Source organism: Mustela lutreola, chromosome 5 (assembly GCF_030435805.1).
Source record: "Mustela lutreola isolate mMusLut2 chromosome 5, mMusLut2.pri, whole genome shotgun sequence".
Classification (NCBI taxonomy): domain Eukaryota; kingdom Metazoa; phylum Chordata; class Mammalia; order Carnivora; family Mustelidae; genus Mustela; species Mustela lutreola.
In genome coordinates this window covers 107,337,521-107,358,000 of record NC_081294.1, presented here as the reverse complement: position 1 = coordinate 107,358,000, position 20,480 = coordinate 107,337,521, and the positions used below count along the sequence as shown (strand labels likewise).

General features: G+C 38.4%; 1 protein-coding gene across 1 annotated transcript in view; it reads right to left on the bottom strand.

The window, feature by feature from the left end:
- Window positions 1-3,741: 3,741 nt before the first annotated feature.
- MSH3 (mutS homolog 3) overlaps window positions 3,742-20,480 on the bottom strand; it is a 198,228-nt gene continuing 181,489 nt past the window's right edge. The window contains 3 exon segments of the mRNA XM_059175350.1: window positions 3,742-13,556; window positions 13,558-13,648; window positions 16,469-16,637. Coding sequence (XP_059031333.1) covers window positions 13,497-13,556; window positions 13,558-13,648; window positions 16,469-16,637 — 320 coding nt within the window. The 3' untranslated portion in view covers window positions 3,742-13,496.

Below are 20,480 nucleotides of genomic sequence, written 5' to 3'. Positions count from 1 at the left end.
AGAGAGGAGGAAGCAGGCTCCCTGCTGAGCAGAGAGCCCAATGTGGGGCTCGATCCGAGGATCCTGGGACCATGACCTGAGCCAAAGGCAGAGGATTTAACTCACTGAGCCACCCAGGCACCCCTGGATGTTGAATTTTTTTTTTTCAAAGATTTTATTCATTTGTCAGAAGAGAGAGAGCGAGCGAGCACAGGCAGACAGAATGGCAGGCAGAGGCAGAGGGAGAAGCAGGCTCCCTGCTGAGCAAGGAGCCCGATGTGGGACTCGATCCCAGGACACCGGGATCATGACCTGAGCCGAAGGCAGCTGCCCAACCAACTGAGCCACCCAGGCGTCCCTGGATGTTGAATTTTAAGTGCATTTTTTGCATCTATTGATATGATCATGTTTCTATATTTTAGTCTGTTCAGATGGTAGGTTACACTGATTGATTTTCAAAAGTGGTACCAGCCACACATTCCTGGGATAAATCCCACTTGGTTTTGATGCATTTTATTCTTACTCAATTTGCTATACTTTTATTGAGGATCTTTTAGTCTATGTTCAAGATATTAGTCTTTTTTTTTTTTTTTTTTTAGATTTTATTTATTTATTTGGCAGAGGGAGATCACAAATAAGCAGAGAGGCAGGCAGGGGCTCCCCACGGAGCAGAGAGCCGGATGTGGGGCTTGGTCCCAAGACCTTGAGATCATGACCTCGAGATCATGACCTGAGCCAAAGGCAGAGGCTTTAATCCCCTGAGCCACCCAGGCGCCCCCTCTCCCTTTTTAAAAGATATTAGTCTTGTCTTTCAAATGTCTTTTTCTGGTTTTGGTACTGGAGTAGTGCCGGCTCTCAAAATGAGCTGGGAAGTGTCTCTTTCTCTTCTGTTTTCTGGTGGAGATTGTGTAGAATTGATATTATGTCTTCCTTAAATCTCGGCCTAGAATTTTCTTTGTTGGAAGGTTTTGAACTACAAGTTTAATTCTTTTAAGAGATATAGTTAATCAGAATATCTGTTTCTTCTTATGTGAGTTTCAGTCATTTATACCTTTCAAGAAAGTGGTCCACTTAATCTAACTTGTCAAACTTAATGTGCATAGGCATGCTCATAGTATTTCTATATTATCTACTCTTTTAGTGTTTGTGTGATCTATACTACTATATCTTTTTGATATTTTGTGTCTTTACTCTTTGATCAGTCTGGTAGAAGTTTATCAGTTTTGTTGATCTTTTCATAGAACTAGCATTTGGTTTCATTTGTTATCTCTATTGTTTCCTTCCTTTTGTTTGCTCTGGTATTGTTCATTTTTTCTTTCTTAAAATGGAAGCTTAGATTATTTATTTCTTTTCTAATATAAGCTTCTAATGCTATGTATTTCCCTAAAGACAATACTTCAGCAGGTAAGTCATTTCAAAATATTTTCTCATTTTCCTTGGGACTTTCTCTTTGGTCCACAGATTATTTAGAAGTATATTAATACTTATATATTTGGGGGAATTTCAGGTATTTTTTTTAAAAGATTTTATTTATTTATTTGAGAGACAGATAGAGAGAGAATGAGAAGAGAGAGGTCAGCAGGCGAAGCAGACTCCCCACTGAGCAGGGAGCCTGATGTGGGACTCGATCCTGGGACTCCAGGAGCCAAAGGCAGTCGCTCAACCAACTGAGTCACCCAGGCGCCCCTCAGGTATCTTTTTTTACTGATTTCTAGTATTCCATTTTAATGAGAACACATTTTGTATTTCAATTCTTTTAAATTTGTTAAGGTTTTATGACCACTGATATGCCTATCATGGTCCATATTACATGTACACTCGAACAGAATATATCTTCTGCTGTTTGGGGGTGGAATGTCCCATAAAAGTAAATTAGATCAAGCTGGTTGTTGTTATCATTCAGGCCTTCTATATTCTTACTGATTTTTGGTATACCCGTTTATTGATTACTGAAAGGAATGTTGAAGTTTCCATCTGTAATTGTGAATTTATCTATTTTCTTTTAGTTCTATCAGTTTTTGTTTTATGTTTTTTTTAAGCTTTGTTGTTAGGTTGTATACAACTCAGGATTATCTTCTTAGTGAACTGACAATTTTGTCATTAAATTATTTATTTACTTCTTGATACTTGTTGATTTTCTTTGTTCTGAAGTCTATTTTGTCTGATTAATATGGCTACTCCAGAATTCTTTTGGTTAGTCTGTGCATGGTGTATCTTCTTCCATCCTTCTACTTTTTAGCTACTTATATTATTTAAATTGGACTTCTTGTAGAGAGCATAGAATTGGGTCTTTATTTTTAACCCAAATGACAAACTGTCCTTTAATGTGTTTCCAGAACATTTCCATTTAATGTAACTGTTGACATGGTTGGACCTATAATTTTATTCTTTCTTTTCAATTTCTCTTTTTTCTTCCTTTTTCTGTTTTTCCTTTTCTGGTTTCTTTGGAATTACTAAATATCTTTCATTTTTCTATTTTAACTTATCTCTTGGCTTTTTTTTTTAAATTTTTTTAAAAGATTTTATTTTATTTTATGACAGAGAGAGATCACAAGTAGGCAGAGAGGCAGGCAGAGAGAGAGAGAGAGAGGGAAGCAGGCTCACCGCTGAGCAGAGAGCCCGATGCCGGACTTGATCCCAGGACCCCGAGATCATGACCTAAGCCAAAGGCAGAGACTTCACCCACTGAGCCACCCAGGCGTCCCATCTCTTGGCTTTTTAAACTCTGTACTTTGCATAATATTTATAATGATTGCTCTAATGATTAAAATATGCTTGTTTCATAATCTACCTATTAAAATTTTATTATTCCAAATAAAATGTAGGAAAATTTCAGTCATTTACATTACATACTTTATGTTGTACTTATCATATGCATTACATCTCTGTACACTAAAAATCCTACCATTTAATGTTATACTGTTTTCTTGCAACCATTATACATATTTTAAGGAACTCAAGAGGAGTAGAACAGTATTATATTTACCCATATATTTCCTATTTCTGTTGTGCTTTATTCCTCAAATTTCAACTTTCCCACTGGTATCATTTCCCTTAGACTTGAAGAACTTCCTTTAGCATTTCTTTTACAGCAGGTGTATTGGTAACAAATTCTCTTCATTTCCCTTCATCTGAAAAAGTTTTTATTTTGCCTTCATTATTGAATAATATTTTTATAAGATATAAAAATATGGTTGATATTTCTTTTTCAGCATTTAGAATATGTTGTTCTAAAAAAAAAGTCGTTCCACTTCTTTCAATCTTTCATGATTTCTGATGAGAAATCCACAGTCTCTTTCTCCTCTTTCAGTTACTCCAAACACATGTACATTATATTTAATTCCAGAGTAGTTAACATTCAGTGTTACATTAGTTTCAGGTATATAATATAGTGATTCAACTATTCTATATATTACTCAGTGCTCACCAAGATAAGTGTAGTTCTCATGTACATATCCATTTGGTCCTCCCCCACTCTGAAAGAAATATGCTTTATTTTTTATTTTATTTTATTTTTTAAAAGATTTTGTTTATTTATTTGACAGACAGGAATCACAGGTAGGCAGAGAGGCAGGCAGAAAAAGAAGGGGAAGTAGGCTCCCTGCTGAGCAGAGAGCCCGATGTGGGGCTTGATCCCAGGACCCCGGGATCACGACCTGAGCCGAAGGCAGAGGCTAAACCCACTGAGCCACCCAGGCACCCTTGAAACATGCTTTATTTTTACTTAGAAATATATTATGCATATATTTCTTTTTTGGAAGGTTTTTAACTACAAGTACATAACAATTTATTTATTTTTTTTTAAGTTGTGGTAAAGCACACATTAAATTTACCATCTTAACCATGTTTAAGCGTACAATTCAGTAATGTCAAACACATTCACATTGTTGTGCAACCAATATTCAGAACTCTTTTTATCTTGCAAAATTGAAACTCTATACCCATTAAACAACTCCCCATTCCCCACTGCCCCCATGGTTCTTTCTTTAGCTTCTATTTCTCCACAGACGATTTCTACCTTTACATTCATTCAAGAGTGTTGTCTCTTACTTCTTGGAATTTGGTGTATATACTAGCTGCTTTAAAGTCATTATCTGTTAAGTTTAACATTTGAGCCATCTTGAGGTTGGCTTTTCTTGCGAGTTGTTGACATTTTTGTGTTTCATATGACTTTTTAAATGATACTAAGTGGCAGGGCCAGCACCAGAAGTGGTCTGTTAACTGTCCACTGTTCTTCACACTGATCCATGAAAGCTTAGTTGTATGCACATTCATCATTCATTCATATTTTATTCGTTTAATATGTTTATAAATATTTTACTTATTATTTGGGAGGGAGAGAAAGAACAAGCAGGAGGAGCATCAGGGAGAGGGAGAAGCAGGCTCCCACTGAGCAAGGAGCCCAATGCAGGGCTCGATCTCAACAACTGACCCAAAGGCAGAAGCTTAACATAGTCACCCAGCCACACCATCATTCATGTTTTAATATGCAAGTCATAATTAGAGGATTATCTCCAGAGCCAAAGTAAAGGCTGCTTAGTGTTATTTCTGCATATCATCATTTCAGGTAGAAATCTTGAACTCAGTGAACAATTTTTCTTTCCTGCTACCATAACGAATACTAGATGACATGAAAAATGGTCCTTCTGGTTCCCATATGGGTATTCCTCTTGGTAAAAACAATACTCAGTCATACACCCACACCCCTCCAAGGAAACCAAGATTCAGTGGCTGAATTCCAAGAACCCTTTTCTACCCAAAAGCTGTAAGTTGCTCAGCAAGTTCACTCACTGAGAAGCCAGAGGGAAAGGCATTTTAGGAAAGTAATCATCACAGATCTGAGACAGTGAGAAAAGGTAGAGGAATGGCAGCTGGCAGGTAAGGGTAATGACTGCAGGCAGGAGCAAAGAGCATCACTCAGGAGGTTATGAATTAGTCACTAAAAGAGGACACAGGGAAACAGAGAAAGAAGGGACAGACACCTTCAATGGACATTTTAACCATCACACAGCCATGTGCAGAGCAATCTTGCTTCATAAGGTGTGACAGTCCAGAGGTGATGAGTTCTTCTCATTTCTCCTCCACTTTGGGGGGAATATGAATACCAGCAGGTGCTGCCATCCCTGGGACAGGAATATATTCTCTTTCATCTATATATTTAGTCAAAATTTCAGTGCTAACCTGCTCAATCTGTGTAACAGAGCCAATGAATAAACCGTATATTCCAAGTCTTCTGGATTAACTCACTCACCTACATTTAAACAAGGGAATTTAGAACTCAGGTAAAAACCAAAGACTACTGGACCATTAAAACACATTCCCAGTTGTGGGATTTGAGAGAATTGTTATTCACTAAGAAGAAAAGACTCTGCTATTTGTGTCCCATCAGGGTTTCTTTCTGTAACTACTCAAAAGATTTAATCTTAAATAAGAGTATAGGCATCTGTCCTTATTAGTACAGTTATTTCCAGTAGTATCTAGTTTTATTCCATTCCCCCAGAAATTTCCCATATTATTTTATATACATTTTAACATTAACTCTGCATTCATCATTTAAAGACTTTAACAATTCATGGAAACCCTAAGATTTCATCAAGTTTATAGTAGGTAAATGAAAGAGTCCTTCTCCTATTTCTCTATACCAATCAAAAATTGTTAACTTTTAATTTCCCTTCAAATTTAAGATGTTACTGAATCTACAGATTATGCAAACCCTTCTGTAATTCAGGTATTTCACTAATTCAGATGGGTATGTGGGCATACTGCTCCAGTTAGGATGAACCCGTAAAGTTCTTTATTTCTAGGAGGCACAGTGTATTTATATGCTATGCAAACATGAGCACTTTCACGAAACCAGATCAATCTGTACAGCACCTGTATTGGTGTCCGAAGTTGCTGCCAAGCTTGTAGCTCCTCCTGAATAAAGTGAAATTGCCACTCTGGACAGAACTGAATAGAGTGACTTAATAGAGCTGCTTGATCAAAGGGTTGGTACTTTTCAGGCTGGTCAGCTGCCCATGAGGTGGCCCAAGCCAAGACTACCCAACAGGGCTAATCGTGACAAACTGAGTCATTCAGGTGTGCCTTCTTAGGATGGCTGAAGAACAAAGTAAGACAAATACACTGGGAGAAGAGACAGAAATGGACATCCTTGGAGAAAAGGCAGCAAGTTTAAGTGATGGGAAATTAGAGGCCAGAGAAAAGAGAGAAAACAGCAGAAAGTAAGTCAGAAGAAGCAAAAACAAAGACAGAGAAAAGCTGAGTCACTGAAATGATGGAACAACCGCCATATAAGGAGAAATGGAAGCCCATTGTTGATAAAGTGACAAATAAAAGAAACAGAACTGTATAAACTATGTTCTGAAAATTATTCCAAATTATCATTTTCCATTAGCTCAGGTTAAGCTGTTGTTTTCCTTACTTTCAGGGTTTCCTTAGGTGTCTTCCTGTTCTTGCCACTTAAAAGAAGAGTCCACCACTATTAACTAAGTTTGCAATTATTCACTTATGCACAGTTCGTTAAGTTTATGATATATCACTATTCTAAAGGGATCATTTTAATTTCAAAGGATCTTAACTGTAGTTGGGCATTTATGTAATATTTCATTTCTTCTGTAATATTTCATTTCTTCTGACTTACTTACCTGAATATATTTAGATGCCTTGAAATTGGTTGCCTATACTCTCCTGCCATTAATATATATACTTTTATATTTAAACCAGATGCCTTGCAGTCACTGGTACCTATCTCCATAGAAAAGTTAGTATTTTTAACTTGTTCCTCCCCATAAATAAGGTATTTTGTTTTGTCACTGTAGAAGAACACTAACTCAAAAACTTAGTAATTCATACCTTACTCCAAGGTTTCTAGCTGACATAGGAATGATTATTCGGGGAACATTAATACACCACTGCTGACCAGCATTAACTGACATAGGTACCTGTTTACCTGTTGCTTATAAAGTGTGAGTCAATTCTTGGGTTAATTTCTGACTAAGGCCATCATGTTTTTGTACATAGAGTGAAATAACATTTTAGAATGTAGCTTGTGTCCAGATAGCAAAGTCCCTGATTGCTGGAAATCTGTAGCGTTCAAGGTCATGAAACAGAGATGGTGCTTGGGAACACTCTCATTGGCTCCTTTCCTGATTATTCTATACATAAGTTTGAGTATTTAGAATATCATGAAATACTGCCAGTATTTGAATGACAGACTATTGTTAGAATAGCATTATAGCAGAAAGCTTATGAACAGTTTAAAGAATCGTGCATGCTCTTTATAGACACTCCTTCAAATCTCATAACACAAAAATGCAACTTTAAATGTTTGCTTTTGCCTGAGATTCTGTTAACAAAAACTGCTCTAAAAAATAAAGCCTATTTTAAAAAAGGAATCTAGATATAGACCTTACACCCTTCACAAAAAATGACTTAGGTGGTCATAAACCTAAATGTAAAATGCAAAACAATAAATCTCCCAGAAGATAAGAAAAATCTAGATGATCTTGGTATGCCAATGACCTTTTAGATGTAACACCAAAGGCATTAACCATGAGAGAAATAGCTGATAAACTTGACTTCATTAAAATGAAAAACTTTTGCTCTGCAAGATACAATCAAGAGAATGAGAAGACAAGCTACAGACTAGGAGAGAATCTTTTCAAAAGATACATCTGATAAAAGGGCTATTATCCAAAATATGCAAAGAACTCTTAAAATGCAGTAAGAAAATAACCCAATTAAAAAAGGAGCAGAGGGTCTGAACAGACACCCCACCAAAGATATACATGTGGCAAATCGGCATTTGAAAAGGCGTGCAGCATCCTGTCAGCAGGAAAACTGCAAGCTCAACAAAGAGATTCTACTAAATGTCTATTAGAATGGCCCAAATCCAAAACACTGACAACACCAAATGCTGGCAAGGATAAGGAGGAAAAGGAACTCTTGCTGAATGCTGGGAGACATGCAAAATGGCACAACCACTTTTGAAAACAGTTTGGCAGTCTCGACTAAATATACTCTTACCATATGATCTAGCAATTGCACTTCGGTGTTTTCCCAAATGAACTGAAAACTATGTCCACACAAAAACCTGCATGTGGATATTTAGAGCAGCTTTATTCCTAATCGCCAAAATTTGGAGACAGTGACGATGTCTGTCCTTCAGCAGGTGAATGAATAAACTGTGGCACACCCACCCAGATAACGGGATATTATTTGGTGTTAAAAGGAAATGAGCTGTCAAGCTGGGAAAAACATGGAAGAAACGTAAATACATATTACTAAGTGAGAGAAGGCCATCTGTAAAGGCTGTACGATCTCAAGTATGTAATGCTCTGGGAAAGGCAAAACTAGAGAGAGAGTAAACGGATCAGTGGTTGCTGTGGTTAGAGGAGAGGAAGGGTTAAACAGGAGGACCACAGAGGACTTTCTGGACAATGAAACTGTTCTGGATGATACTGCAATGGTAGTATTCTGCATTCTGTAGCTATAGATTTTCCTATTTTAGACGTTTCATATGAATGGAGTCATTACAGTATATGGTCTCTTGTATCTGGCTTCTTTCATTTAGCATTTTGTTTTCAAGGTTCATTCATGTGGTGGCAGGTAATGGTGCTTCATTCTTTTTTACTATTGCAAACTACTCTGCTTTATGTACTTCATTTTATTTATCAGTTCATGAGCTGATGCACATTTGGGTTGTTCCCATTTTTTGGCTTTTATGAGTAATTCTGCTGTGAATGTTTTATGTGGCAAGACACACGGTTGTTTTTTTTAAAGCTCCCCTAATAATTCTAACGTGCAGTCAGGTTGGTGAGCCACTATTCTCAATGACAACAAATGGCTAAGCTATTTCTCATTGGATTGACAATTATTTGCTCCATCTCTCCTCTGCTTTATCTGTCACATAGGAGAAAGTATGGCACACTAGAGACTACCCCCCCACCAATACTTGTTTGTTGAAAAAGAAAAGAAAACCCAAACTCTTTCAGATCAAAACTCAAGGAAAAGACCCTTCTTATAATCAAGATACCATTACTCTTGGGAGTCAAAATCCATACAAAATTATGATACATCTTAAAATATTAATAAATAAATAAATAAATAAATAAATCTTTAAAAAATCTATTATGACAGTTCATTCAAGTTTGAACCTGTTGTCATGGTTGGAGTGGTAACAGGCTGGTGAAACAATGCCCACTGAACAAATTCCAGAGTAAAGGATAGATTGAAACCCAGTGTAGTACACAAATTAATGTTGACCTTTACTGGGTTCCAAAATCAATATTAATTACTGCTGGGCTATGTAATTATAAAAGTGCTATTTGGTGCTCTCAACCAAGGATAAGGGGAGAGAGAGAAAGAAACTTGAATTAATGCCATCTGTGTTTTCTAACTTTATAATTAAGGTCAATTCCTCTTTGGACCATTGTAAATTAGTATATATGATTATTGTTAGATTTATTATGTCCTGAGAACTATTACCATTAGGGGAATATCCTTTCTGGTTTAGTTGGGACAGTCTTGGTCTATACCAGTTTTCCTGGCATCGTTTTTTTGTGTGTGTTTTGATTTTTTTTTTTTTTTAAAGATCTTATTTATTTATTTGCCAGAGAGAGAGCACAAGCAGGAAGAGAAGTAGGACTCCCCACTGAGCAAGAAGTCTGACACGGGACTCAATCCCAGGACCCTGGGATCATGACCTAAGCCAAAGGCAGTTGCTTAACTATCTGAGCCACCCAGCCATCCCACCTGGAAGAGTTATTAAAAGTCTCTTTCACTCACAAATGTCCCATTTTAGATAATACATTATATGATTACCCAGTTATAGATTCTACTTCATAGGCAAACTTTACCCACTTGATAGATTTTAAATATCATCTTAAAAAATTCATTTTTTTCTTAGTCAGACATTGAACTGATTTTTATATCAAAGACCCGCCAGTTGTTTTTTCTGTTTGCAATAAATGTTTTCTATTGTGGCCTTTAGAAAATATGACTCTCTGCTGATTGGCTTGTTACAGCTTTATTCCATAATCTATTTTAGAAAGAGAGAGAGGGTAAGCGGGCAGAGGGGCAGAGGGAGCGAGGGAGGGGAAGCAGACTCTCTGTGTGGAGCCCGAGGCAGAAATTTAACCAAGCGAGCCACCCAGGCACCCTCCCCCAATCTACTTTTGTAACTACATTCCTGAAGATTACTTGTCATCTGCCTTGTTTCAGTGCAATTGTGGTGAAGAATGTGCATCAACACAACTTCATAAGACACACAGCAAGGCTGTCTTCTTGCAGAAATAATTATTGAGCTTGGAAGGCAGAATCCTTTCTTGGGTTGTTTTGTCCTTTGCTCAAATCCTCCCTTCATTGCCTTTGACTATATCCTCTTTTTCTCTTTTTTCTTTTTCTTTCTTTCTTTCTTTCTTTTTTTTTTTTTTTTGACATTCAGAACAGTTTATTTCTACATCAGAAATAATGCACACCATTTTTACCTCCTTTTTATTAAACCCTACTTCCCTGAATCTTCCTCACTGGGCTGGGCAGTTGCTTCCCTTCATCAGAACCACCTAAAGAGTTTTTCAAAGACGTATTTCCAGGCACCACTCTCACTGTACTGAACTGGAATCTTTAAGGTTGGGACATGCAAATGTCAGTGAGTGTTCATTTCTGTCCTCATCTCTTCTCCATTTTCTCTCCCCTTGACCTTTCTCACCACTCCCAGCATATTAGTAATCTTGTCTCCAGAGCCATTTGCTAAAAATCATATTCCTTAGATCTTCACCCCTTTATGAAATTGTGTCTGACTCTGTAGTTCTGGCTTAGGGCCCAGGGAACTTTATTATTTGTAAACTAAACTTTATTTTTTAGAACAGTTTTAGGCTCACAGCAAAGTTGAGCAGAAGGTACAGAGACCCTCTCTAGTCTCTGCCCCGCCCCCAAGCACTGCCTCCTCCATGGTCAGCATCCCTCGCCAGAGTCGTGTATTTGTTATAACTGATGACCCTACGTTGGCATTTCATTTTCACTTAAAGCGTCTCGTGTATACATTCGGGTTCATTCTTGGTGCTGTACACTCTGTGGGTTTGGACAGAAATCCCTAGTCCTAGACAGCCATTCTGTCTAGGACTAGGGATTTGGGGGAGGAATGAAGAGAGACTGCTAATGAGTGCACGTTTCTTTTTTAGAGTAATGATAATGTTCTAAAGCTGACTGTAATCATCAGGGAAATGCAAATCAAAACCACAATAAGATAGCACTTCACACTTGCTAGAATGGTTGTTATTGAAAAGCCAAGCAATAGGAGTGTTGGGGAGGACAGAGAGAACGCAAACTCTTGTGCACTACTGGTAGAGGAATATAGATTAGTACAGCCATTATGCAAAACAGTATGGAAGTTCCTCAAAAAATTAAAAACAGGGGTGCCTGGGAGGCTCAGTTGGTTAAGTGGCTGCCTTCAGCTCAGGTCATGATCTCAGGGTCCTGGGATCAAGTTCCATATCAGGCTCCCAGCTCCATGGGGAGTCTGTTTCTCCCTCTGACCTCCCCTCTCATGCTCTCTCACCCTGTCTCTCTCTCAAATAAATAAATTAAATTTAATAAAAATTTTAAAACAGAACTACCATGTGATCCAGCCATTCTACTTCTGGCTATCTATCAAAAGGAAATGAAATTTGTTATCTAGAAGATATTAGAATCGCACCCCTCAGTTTGGTTATCTGCAGTATGTACCCAACCAACTGCACTTTTCCTGCCAATCTTCATGGTCTTCGTGCCCTCTTCCTAACTGGGACTCTGCTCCAACGTTCCCTTCAACATCTCAGCTACCTGGCCAGGAAGGGGCCTTGCTTGGAAATGCAGTTCTGCACTGCCGGTCTTTTCCTAACCAGGCCTGACCTCTTGCACACTGGCTGGCTGATACCCTGCCTCAGGTTAAAGAATCTATCTTGTAATAGCCCACATTGTCACTTGCACATACTGTGTATTGCCTGCTACTGCCTGGACACACTGCTCCTGGAGCCCATACCTGCTTAAATGTTGACGCTGGCCTGCCCAAGTCAGAAATGGCCCGAATGCGCACTTGGACATGACCTGTGACGGCTGGTCCCTGCAGCTCCCTCAGGCATGGGCTTGACATTCCTGGATGCATCTCCTTTTCCTGCTGGCCTGCATTAAAGTTACAGCACTACCTCCAAAATCTTGTTAGAAAGAATATAAAACATTTATAATCATACAAAGTATTAAAGCACTATTTAAAGGGTATTGTTCTTTTTAAAATTTAGATTGTACTTCCAATAGCAAACTCTTTTGAGACATTCTTGAGGATTTCCCTATGTTAATACTTCTGAAGGGACCGTGCAACCAGTCAAGTGGTATCATACTCTTAACTTCAAAAAGGCTAGGAGTCAAAGGGCTACAGTGTGAGTGATCAAAAGTACAGCAACCAACCACCCTTCAGCTTAGGGAAATTATATGGACTCCTGTGTCCAGGGGTCACTATTAGGACCACTGGAGGAAATAAACTAAAGAAAGAGTTTGAAATACGTCAATCAAATGTGGAGAAGACATTCAATGAACAGGGATAACAGCTGGGTGTGAAATAGGAGGGAGAGCCTTTGCCCAAGATCCCAGATTCACCACCATCACCACACAGCTGTGAGAAGCTGGGGTGTAAGTGCTGTTAAAATCTCAAGGACACAGATGAACGTGTGTCAACCTAAACACGCAGGAAGGGAGCACTGTTAACTATGAACAAAGCTACATACTTCGATATGACATCATATGCCTTCTATACCGATTAACAGAAAGATCCAAAATAAATGAGCTCAGGACTCATTTGGTAGAAGCAGCAACCTCGGTTCCACGATTAAACCTAAAAAAGTAGCAACTGCCAGATAGAAGAAAAAATCCAAAATCCAACAAGAAAAAAAATCATTATTTATAGCAAGTACTCATTAAATGTTTATTACCTGAATGAATGACAAATAATTTCATCCCATAATTTTTAAGTTGCGTTAAAACTGTGAGAGTATTTAACTTTTCAAATTTCATACGATCTTATTCCTTCTGTGCTCTACTTTCTAAAAGCTTGATAATCTTTTCCTATTTCTCATAAAAAATTCTTATGCTCACAGTAAATAAACTGGTGGCATAAAGTTACTTTAGTTCAAGCGAAAAGGTTTATTTCTGCTAGACATCTCACCCAGTTGCAAATTAATCTGAACTGGAACAAATAAAAATATGAATTAAATTTTCCTATCACTCTCTAAAGGTTCATGTTAGGCTTCATTTAGGTGATCGATTTTATGTGAAGTTTACTATTTATGAAGTTTTTAAATTATGTAACAGAAGTCTTAATATTCAAAACTGTTTATACTTTTCTAAGTCAGGATGACAAGAACCTGGAACAGAATTTCTACACAAAAGGCCTGTTTCCCATGGGAATATACCAGAGTTCTGATTTTATGCTCACATCACACAAAGATAGGCTGTTAGTGGAGAGTTGTTTTGTACAGATGGTATTTTTAATTCTCCATGTTTTGTCCAAAAATGTAGTCTTCATTTTCATCAAGAAGAGAAGTCTGGAATTTCTTCTATTTCAAACTCGTTTCTCCATTTTTGCAGGTCTTTTGCATCATTTATCATCCATAACTCTGCAAAATACTTTAGCCTTTTCCTGGAGAGAAAATAAAATAGGATTTATTTTATAAATGGAATTATCGGGGTACAATACATTTCACTGACAGCTATAAAAGGTCTAAGACAGGTGTGCCTGGGTGGTGCAGGTGGTCAAGCATTTGACTCTTGGTTTTGACTTGGGTCATGATCCTCGGGGTTGTGAGATCGAGTCCCATGTTGGGCTCCATGCTAGGTACAGAGTCTGCTTGAGACATTCTCTCCCTCTGCTCCTCCTGTTTGCGTGCTCTCTCAAATAAATAAATCTTAAAAAAAAAAAAAAAAAAAAGGGTCTGTGACTTAGAGCACCAGACAGAGCTCTGTGGTTAGGAAGTTGTGTCAGCATCAGCTTTCTGATGACACTGTTATAATCAAGGACTGAGGCTGCTGATTGCCACTACTACCTCCAAGGAGGGGAGACCCCAGCTTCTTACCCTTCTAACTCAGACCAGAAGCTAAGAGCGCTCACAGGATGAAAAGTAAAGCTGATTTAATACAGCAAAGCTAGCTAATGAAAGAGAAGAATGCCAGCATAACATAGACCAACCAGTTAAATATTTAGGGTCTGGAGCCAGGGTGAATTCCAGTTATTGCTCCACCACTAACTAGGTATAGGACCCTGACTTCCTGGTCGATTTCCAACCCTTGCTTGGCCTCATTTTCCACAACTACAATATGGGGATCATGCCAGTACCTATACCTCACAAGGCTGTCATAGGGACTGAGGTAGTGCAGGTAAAGCAGTAATACTAGTAACTGGTGCCTGTCTGTCTGGGCTGCTGTAAATGACTGCGTAGACTTGTTTCTGTGCACAGTAAGCATTCGATAAATGCTAACTGTTATCATAAACCCACAGAAATGTACAAGATTCCCCTTGGTTTCTTTGATCTCGCCAATGGAACTGATATGATAAGCACTTTAAGTCAAAAGGTAAAAATAATGAATATAGTGTCTGAATAAATGATCAGTTTCTACCCCAATGCAACCTCTTTTGACAATTCTCTCTTGTCAAGATTATAGATTTCAAAATGTCACACAATAGTTGGAAGAGTTAAAACATTATAACCTGTGAATTTTATTGCTCTTGCTGTTCTACTGGCTATATAGCAGGAGTAAGTATAAACTATCATATTTTACTGCCATCTCATATATATATATATGTCCTTTTGTAGTAAAGTTTTATTCTAGTTTCTCTAGGGAAGAAGAAAAATAGTAGTAAGATAACAAAAGAGGATTTAAGTTTGTCTTTGGACTTCTGCAGAGAAGTAAGGGCTTATCTTGGAACTCTCATAATAAATAACAACTTTCCTAACCTGGTATTGTGGAAAGGTTCCAAAAGAGAATGCCAACAGAGGAAGCCACACATCATGCCAGAGTCCAGCGCTTTGGATTTGGTCAACCATCATTTACCCCTGCACACTACAGAGTGGCAAGGCAGAACCACAAGAGGAAAGAAATGGAGAGGTTGTTTGCAGTACTGTACTTCAGTATACAAGTTGGTAATTGTTTAATTAATATTAGGTATTGCTATTTCAATATGTAAATTTGGTAATGATTTGCAGGACTAAAAATTTTTCCTGTAGTGTGGTCACCAGTCAAGATTTTCTATTTGACCAACAATCTGTTCCCTCGCAGTCATAAAATTATCAACCAGGGCAGTAATATCTTGCCCTAAGCATATCCCACTTTCCAGGTAGTACAGGTGTGGGGCAGGGGATGGATAAGGAAGTTATGTCCTTTTATCATATAATCTTGTATTTGGGGGGAAAGGCTGTAACTTATTATTTTTTACTATGATATTTTTTTGGGAATATCTTTCTTCCAAAGCATACCTCTGATATAGATCAAGATCAGTTAATATACTGACTACCTACTGGCTGGATATCAAGGGTAAAACATAGAATGCATTCACATAATACACATAAGCATTCTAAGTGACAAAAAGAAGGCAATTTAAAGATATATTTATTCAACTCAGAGAGAAAGAGGAGAGAGAGAGCCAGAGCGGGGGGGAGGGGCAGTAGGAGAGAGAAAGAGAATCTTTAGGCAGACTCTTCACTGAGTGCAGAGCCCCACACGGGGCTCAATCTCACAACTGGGAGATCATGACCTGAGCCGACACCAAGAGTTGGATGCTTAATTGACTGTGCCACACAGATGTCTGAATAAAGCTGGGTTTTTGTTTTCCGTTTTTTTAAAATATAGACTCCAGACCCAGTGTGGAGCTCAACATGGAGCTTGAACTGACAAACCTGAGATCAAGACCTGAGCTGAGATCAAGAGTCGGATGCCCAGTCAATTGATCTACCCAGGTGCCCTGCAGGTAGTTTAGAAAGAAAAATTTGTCATAAACAATCCACAAAAGAAGGGACATGGGGATACGGACTATAATTACATAGTTATATAATACTATTATTTTCATTCATACCCTGACATTCTTACTTTCTGAATGCGGTATATGGACAAAGGAAGTACTCTAAAGGTTTTAAATGTCATGGTTTCTTTTAGTCATTTGTTGTATAATTGAATGCTTTAAGCAACCAATGTGCTGGCACACAGTAAGGAGTTAACTTAGTTCTTTAGAAAAATGACTTTAAAACCAATTTAGCAACTTACAGATAAAAATCTGAGTAAAGAAGGCGGACTGAATTCACATGAGCTTTTCAAAGATCTGTTTTCATTTTATTTTAATTAAATGTTTCAGAATATTTGAAGAAATGCTTAAAGGTAAACCTAACATTCATTTACAGGACATTCCTCTTCATTGGACAACTTGGAAGTTTTCATTATAAGTAAAAAAATGCCACACAATCATTCTGACCTCTTCATATTTACTAATCCTTCTAACTCTTTTGACTTGCTAGCTGCTTTCTTTAAAATTTCTCCAGGAACATCTGCTAGTTTAGCCACATTTAGTCCGTAACTCCTTGCTGCAATTCCTCTGGTTATTTGATAAAGAAAAGTGACAAAATCAGGAACTTGCTCTTCACCTACAAAATTAAAAATTAAAAAATAAATAAAGAGGAGATAAAGGAAACCATCCCTGCAAGTTCAAAGCAGAAGATTAAATAAGACATAAATTCCTACAACTTCACTCAATTAAAATTTACAATCTGAAAAAGAAACCCATTGTTCCTAATCACTCTCAGCACCATTTATCAATTATACATATCTAGGAAAAGGGGAAATACTATTTTGAAGATTCTCTTGCATTTAGGACCTTATAGCTCACCTAAAGGTGGGTTTTTTTTTTTGTTTGTTTGTTTTTTTAAGTAAGATTCTGTTTTTAAGTAATCTCTACACCCAGCATGGGGTTCAAACTTACAACCCCGAGATCAAGAGTCACATGCTCCAACGAATGAGCCAGTCATGTACCAACCACCCCCCCGACCTACAAGTTTTTAAAAATGACTTGGTGTAAGGAAAAGATTTGTTTTATGCTTCTTCCCAAAAAATTTCAACTGAACTGCTATTATCAGAAAGGAAATGATTCTGATACACAGTACAATTTTTCCTGTAAAAACAGACCAAGAAAGTGTTATTTCAGTGAATGTGCTCATTGAACAGTCTTGTATGCAACACATTCTGTAAAGTAACACATGTAAGAGATATTTCTAAGAATGCTAAAAACAAAACAACAGCAAAAAACGCATAAGGAAATACAACATGGTGCAGTTTAAATAACAAGACTGAGAAATTCTGGTTTACTAAATGAACTGGGTTAACTGAGAGTTATATATATTCAAGTGGACACTGTTCAGTTGCACCCAGCTCCCCCTGAGGACTAAAGGATTTATTGCCTCAGCTCTCAGGAAGGTTGTCAGTCCACAATCCACAGCTATATCCCCTCTTTGGGAGTCACCTCAGCTTAAAAAGAGAACTGCTTCATCTGAGATCATGTCCTGTCTTGGGCAGCCTGCACCATGACTGGTTGCTATGGGAGTTGGTAGGCAGCTTCTAAGATGGCAACTAAAGATCCCTGCCTCCTGGTGTTCATGCCCTTGTGTCATTCTCTGCCGCTGAGTGTGGCAGGGCCCACTGACTTGCTTCTAACAAATAAAATATGGCAAGAATGATGTGTTGTCACTTCTGAGATTAGATTGCAAAACACTGTGGCTTCTGTCCTGGGCATTCATTTTCTTGCTTACTTGTTCTGAGGGAAGCCAGTTGCCATATTGTGGGCTGCCTTATGAAGAAGCCCACATGGAAAGACACTGATGTCTCGGGGCACCTGGGTGGCTCAGTGGGTTAAAGCCTCTGCCTTCAGCTCAGGTCTATGATCCCAGGGTCCTGGGATCAAGCCCCGCATCGGGCTCTCTGCTCAGCGGGGAGCCTGCTTCCTCCTCCCTCTCTGCCTGCCTCTCTGCCTACTTGTGATCTCTGTCTGTCAAATAAATAAATAAATAAATAAATAAATCTTTAAAAAAAAAAAAAAACCACTTAAAAAAAAGAAGAAACTGATGTCTCTGGCCAACGGCCACACGAGTGAACTTGGAACTTGGAACTCTAAAGCTTGCCAGCACCCATGTAAGAGGTCTGGGAAGTAAATTCCCCCAGTGAAACTGTGAAGTGATGACAGACCTAGACAACGTTGACTGTAGCGTTGGGAGAAATCGTGAGGTAGATGTGGCCATCTAAGCTGCCCCTAGTTTCCTGATGCAGAGAAATAGTATGATGATCAATGTTTGCTGTTTTCAGCTATGTTTGGGAGTAATCTGCTATGCAACAATAGCTAACTAATAAAGGGTATTAAAGGCCAGGCCCCCTCACTTCAAACTGCATCAACTCTGAAAGACCAATCCCATCTCAGAGCTCTCGGTAGGACTGGCTGAAGCCTTATGACCACAACACAGCCCCATCGGACCAGGCCTGCCCTCAGGTGTTGATCATGAGAGCTCTTCCAGTCAACACCTGCCACAAAAATCTCAGACTCTGCTATCACACAAATACATACACAGAAACTAAAAACTTCCAAAGAACTAGGATATAATGAAGTACAATAACAGAAAGACAAAGCTGCATACTGTTTAATCTTTGATAAATCTCAAGCATCTCAGGATTATGCAGCTTTTATTATGAAACTCAACCCAATTACATAGAGTTGTAAAAATGCCCAAAATGAACCAGATTTTTAATCATTTCTGAGATCCTGGGGCACTGGGTGGTTCAATCATTAAGCATCTGCCTTCGGCTCAGGTCATGATCCCAGGGTCCTGGGATCGAGCCCTGCATCAGGCTCCCTGCTTGGCAGGTAGCCTGCTTCTCCCTCTGCCTCTACCCTCTGCTTGTGTTCCCTCTCTCCCTGTGTCTGTCAAATAAATAAATAAAATCTTTATAAAAAGAATTTCTGAGATCTCAATAAACATATTATAATTTTATCAAGAGCTTTTTCTCATATACTATGTCATTTCATAAATGTGTATGATAAATGGGTTTACTCTTTTATCAGCTAACAACTAAAAAGCATAACCGAGAACAAGGATAATGGAATTTTCTTTAACCTCTTCTAAGAATTCAGCAGCAAATAACACCTTTCTAAGGCTGGGTGCTGGAAGTGGGAGGTGGAAAGAATGCTGGCACTCTCAGGAATACAGACTAAAACTCACATTACAAAGCACTAAGAATACCTTTTGCCTCCAAATAAAACTTGAGAACATAAAGAACAGGTGAGGAGGTGGGTGGAGGGAGACTAGGAAAGAAACGTGGAGAAGCCAGTGCCTGCTACCCTGGGTAGTTTTTTGTTACTCACTGATGCTCACATGACCAAAAGTGAAGTGAACAGCAGTAGGCAATCCAAAGGGTAAACTCTTCTCATCCTTAAGACAAAAAAACAGTCTTTATCACGTCAACTAGCTTGGTTCTAACTGATGTACCTATGTCCGACCTCTCCTCTCCTCTATAATCTAACCTCCATGCCGGTTTTCTTAAAAAAAAAAAATAAAAATAAAAATAAAATCATTCATCTGTCTGTCCATTTGTCATCTGTCCAGCCATCCACTCTTCTATCCTTTTCTGGAAGCCCACTAATGCCACACAAAACCCCCTTAGTTAAAATTTGCTTTGCTGATGGCATTTTTTTTCTTTATATATATAACATATAGTATGTATACATATACATAGCTATACAATGCTTTTTATGTAATATAGCTATAATAGTCCTGTATTTTATAGCTATATAATATAAAATACTATGTTGCTCCAAATAATTTAACATACCTCAGCACAAACAGCTGCTCAATTTCTCATCACATCCTAGTCTCTACTGTAGTACTAATTTTGGTAGTTCTCACACCATCAAGGTAAATAATGAGACTACTCTTCCATAATCACATTAGGGTTTGTTTTTGGTTTTTTTAAAGATTTATTTATATATTTGAGAAAGAGAGAGTGTGAGCATGAGCATTAAGGGACTGAGGGAGAGAAAGAATCTCAAGCAGACTCACCACCGAGTGCAAAGCCTGACAGAGGGCTTGATCCCACCACCCATGAAATCGTGACCTGAGCCGAAACCAACAGTTGGACACTAAACTGACTGAGCCACCCAGGCGCCCCCTCACATTACAGAGTTTTAAGAGTTATGTTCTCCATCAGGACTGTCCATCACTCCTCTCAGAGGGGAGAAGGGGAGAGAGCGTGAGTGTGGGTGTGATGCAACTGTGGCAGCAGACAGCCAGCGAGGAGAGAAGAAGGTAAATAAAAGCTCTTGGTGAGGACTTCACTTATAACCTATAACCGTTTCTAGATGGATATTACTGAAAAATTTATCTGATTCTGCTTAGAGTCAGAGAAAGCAATAATTCATGTTTCTGCTGGTTACAGGGGAACTTAGCAAA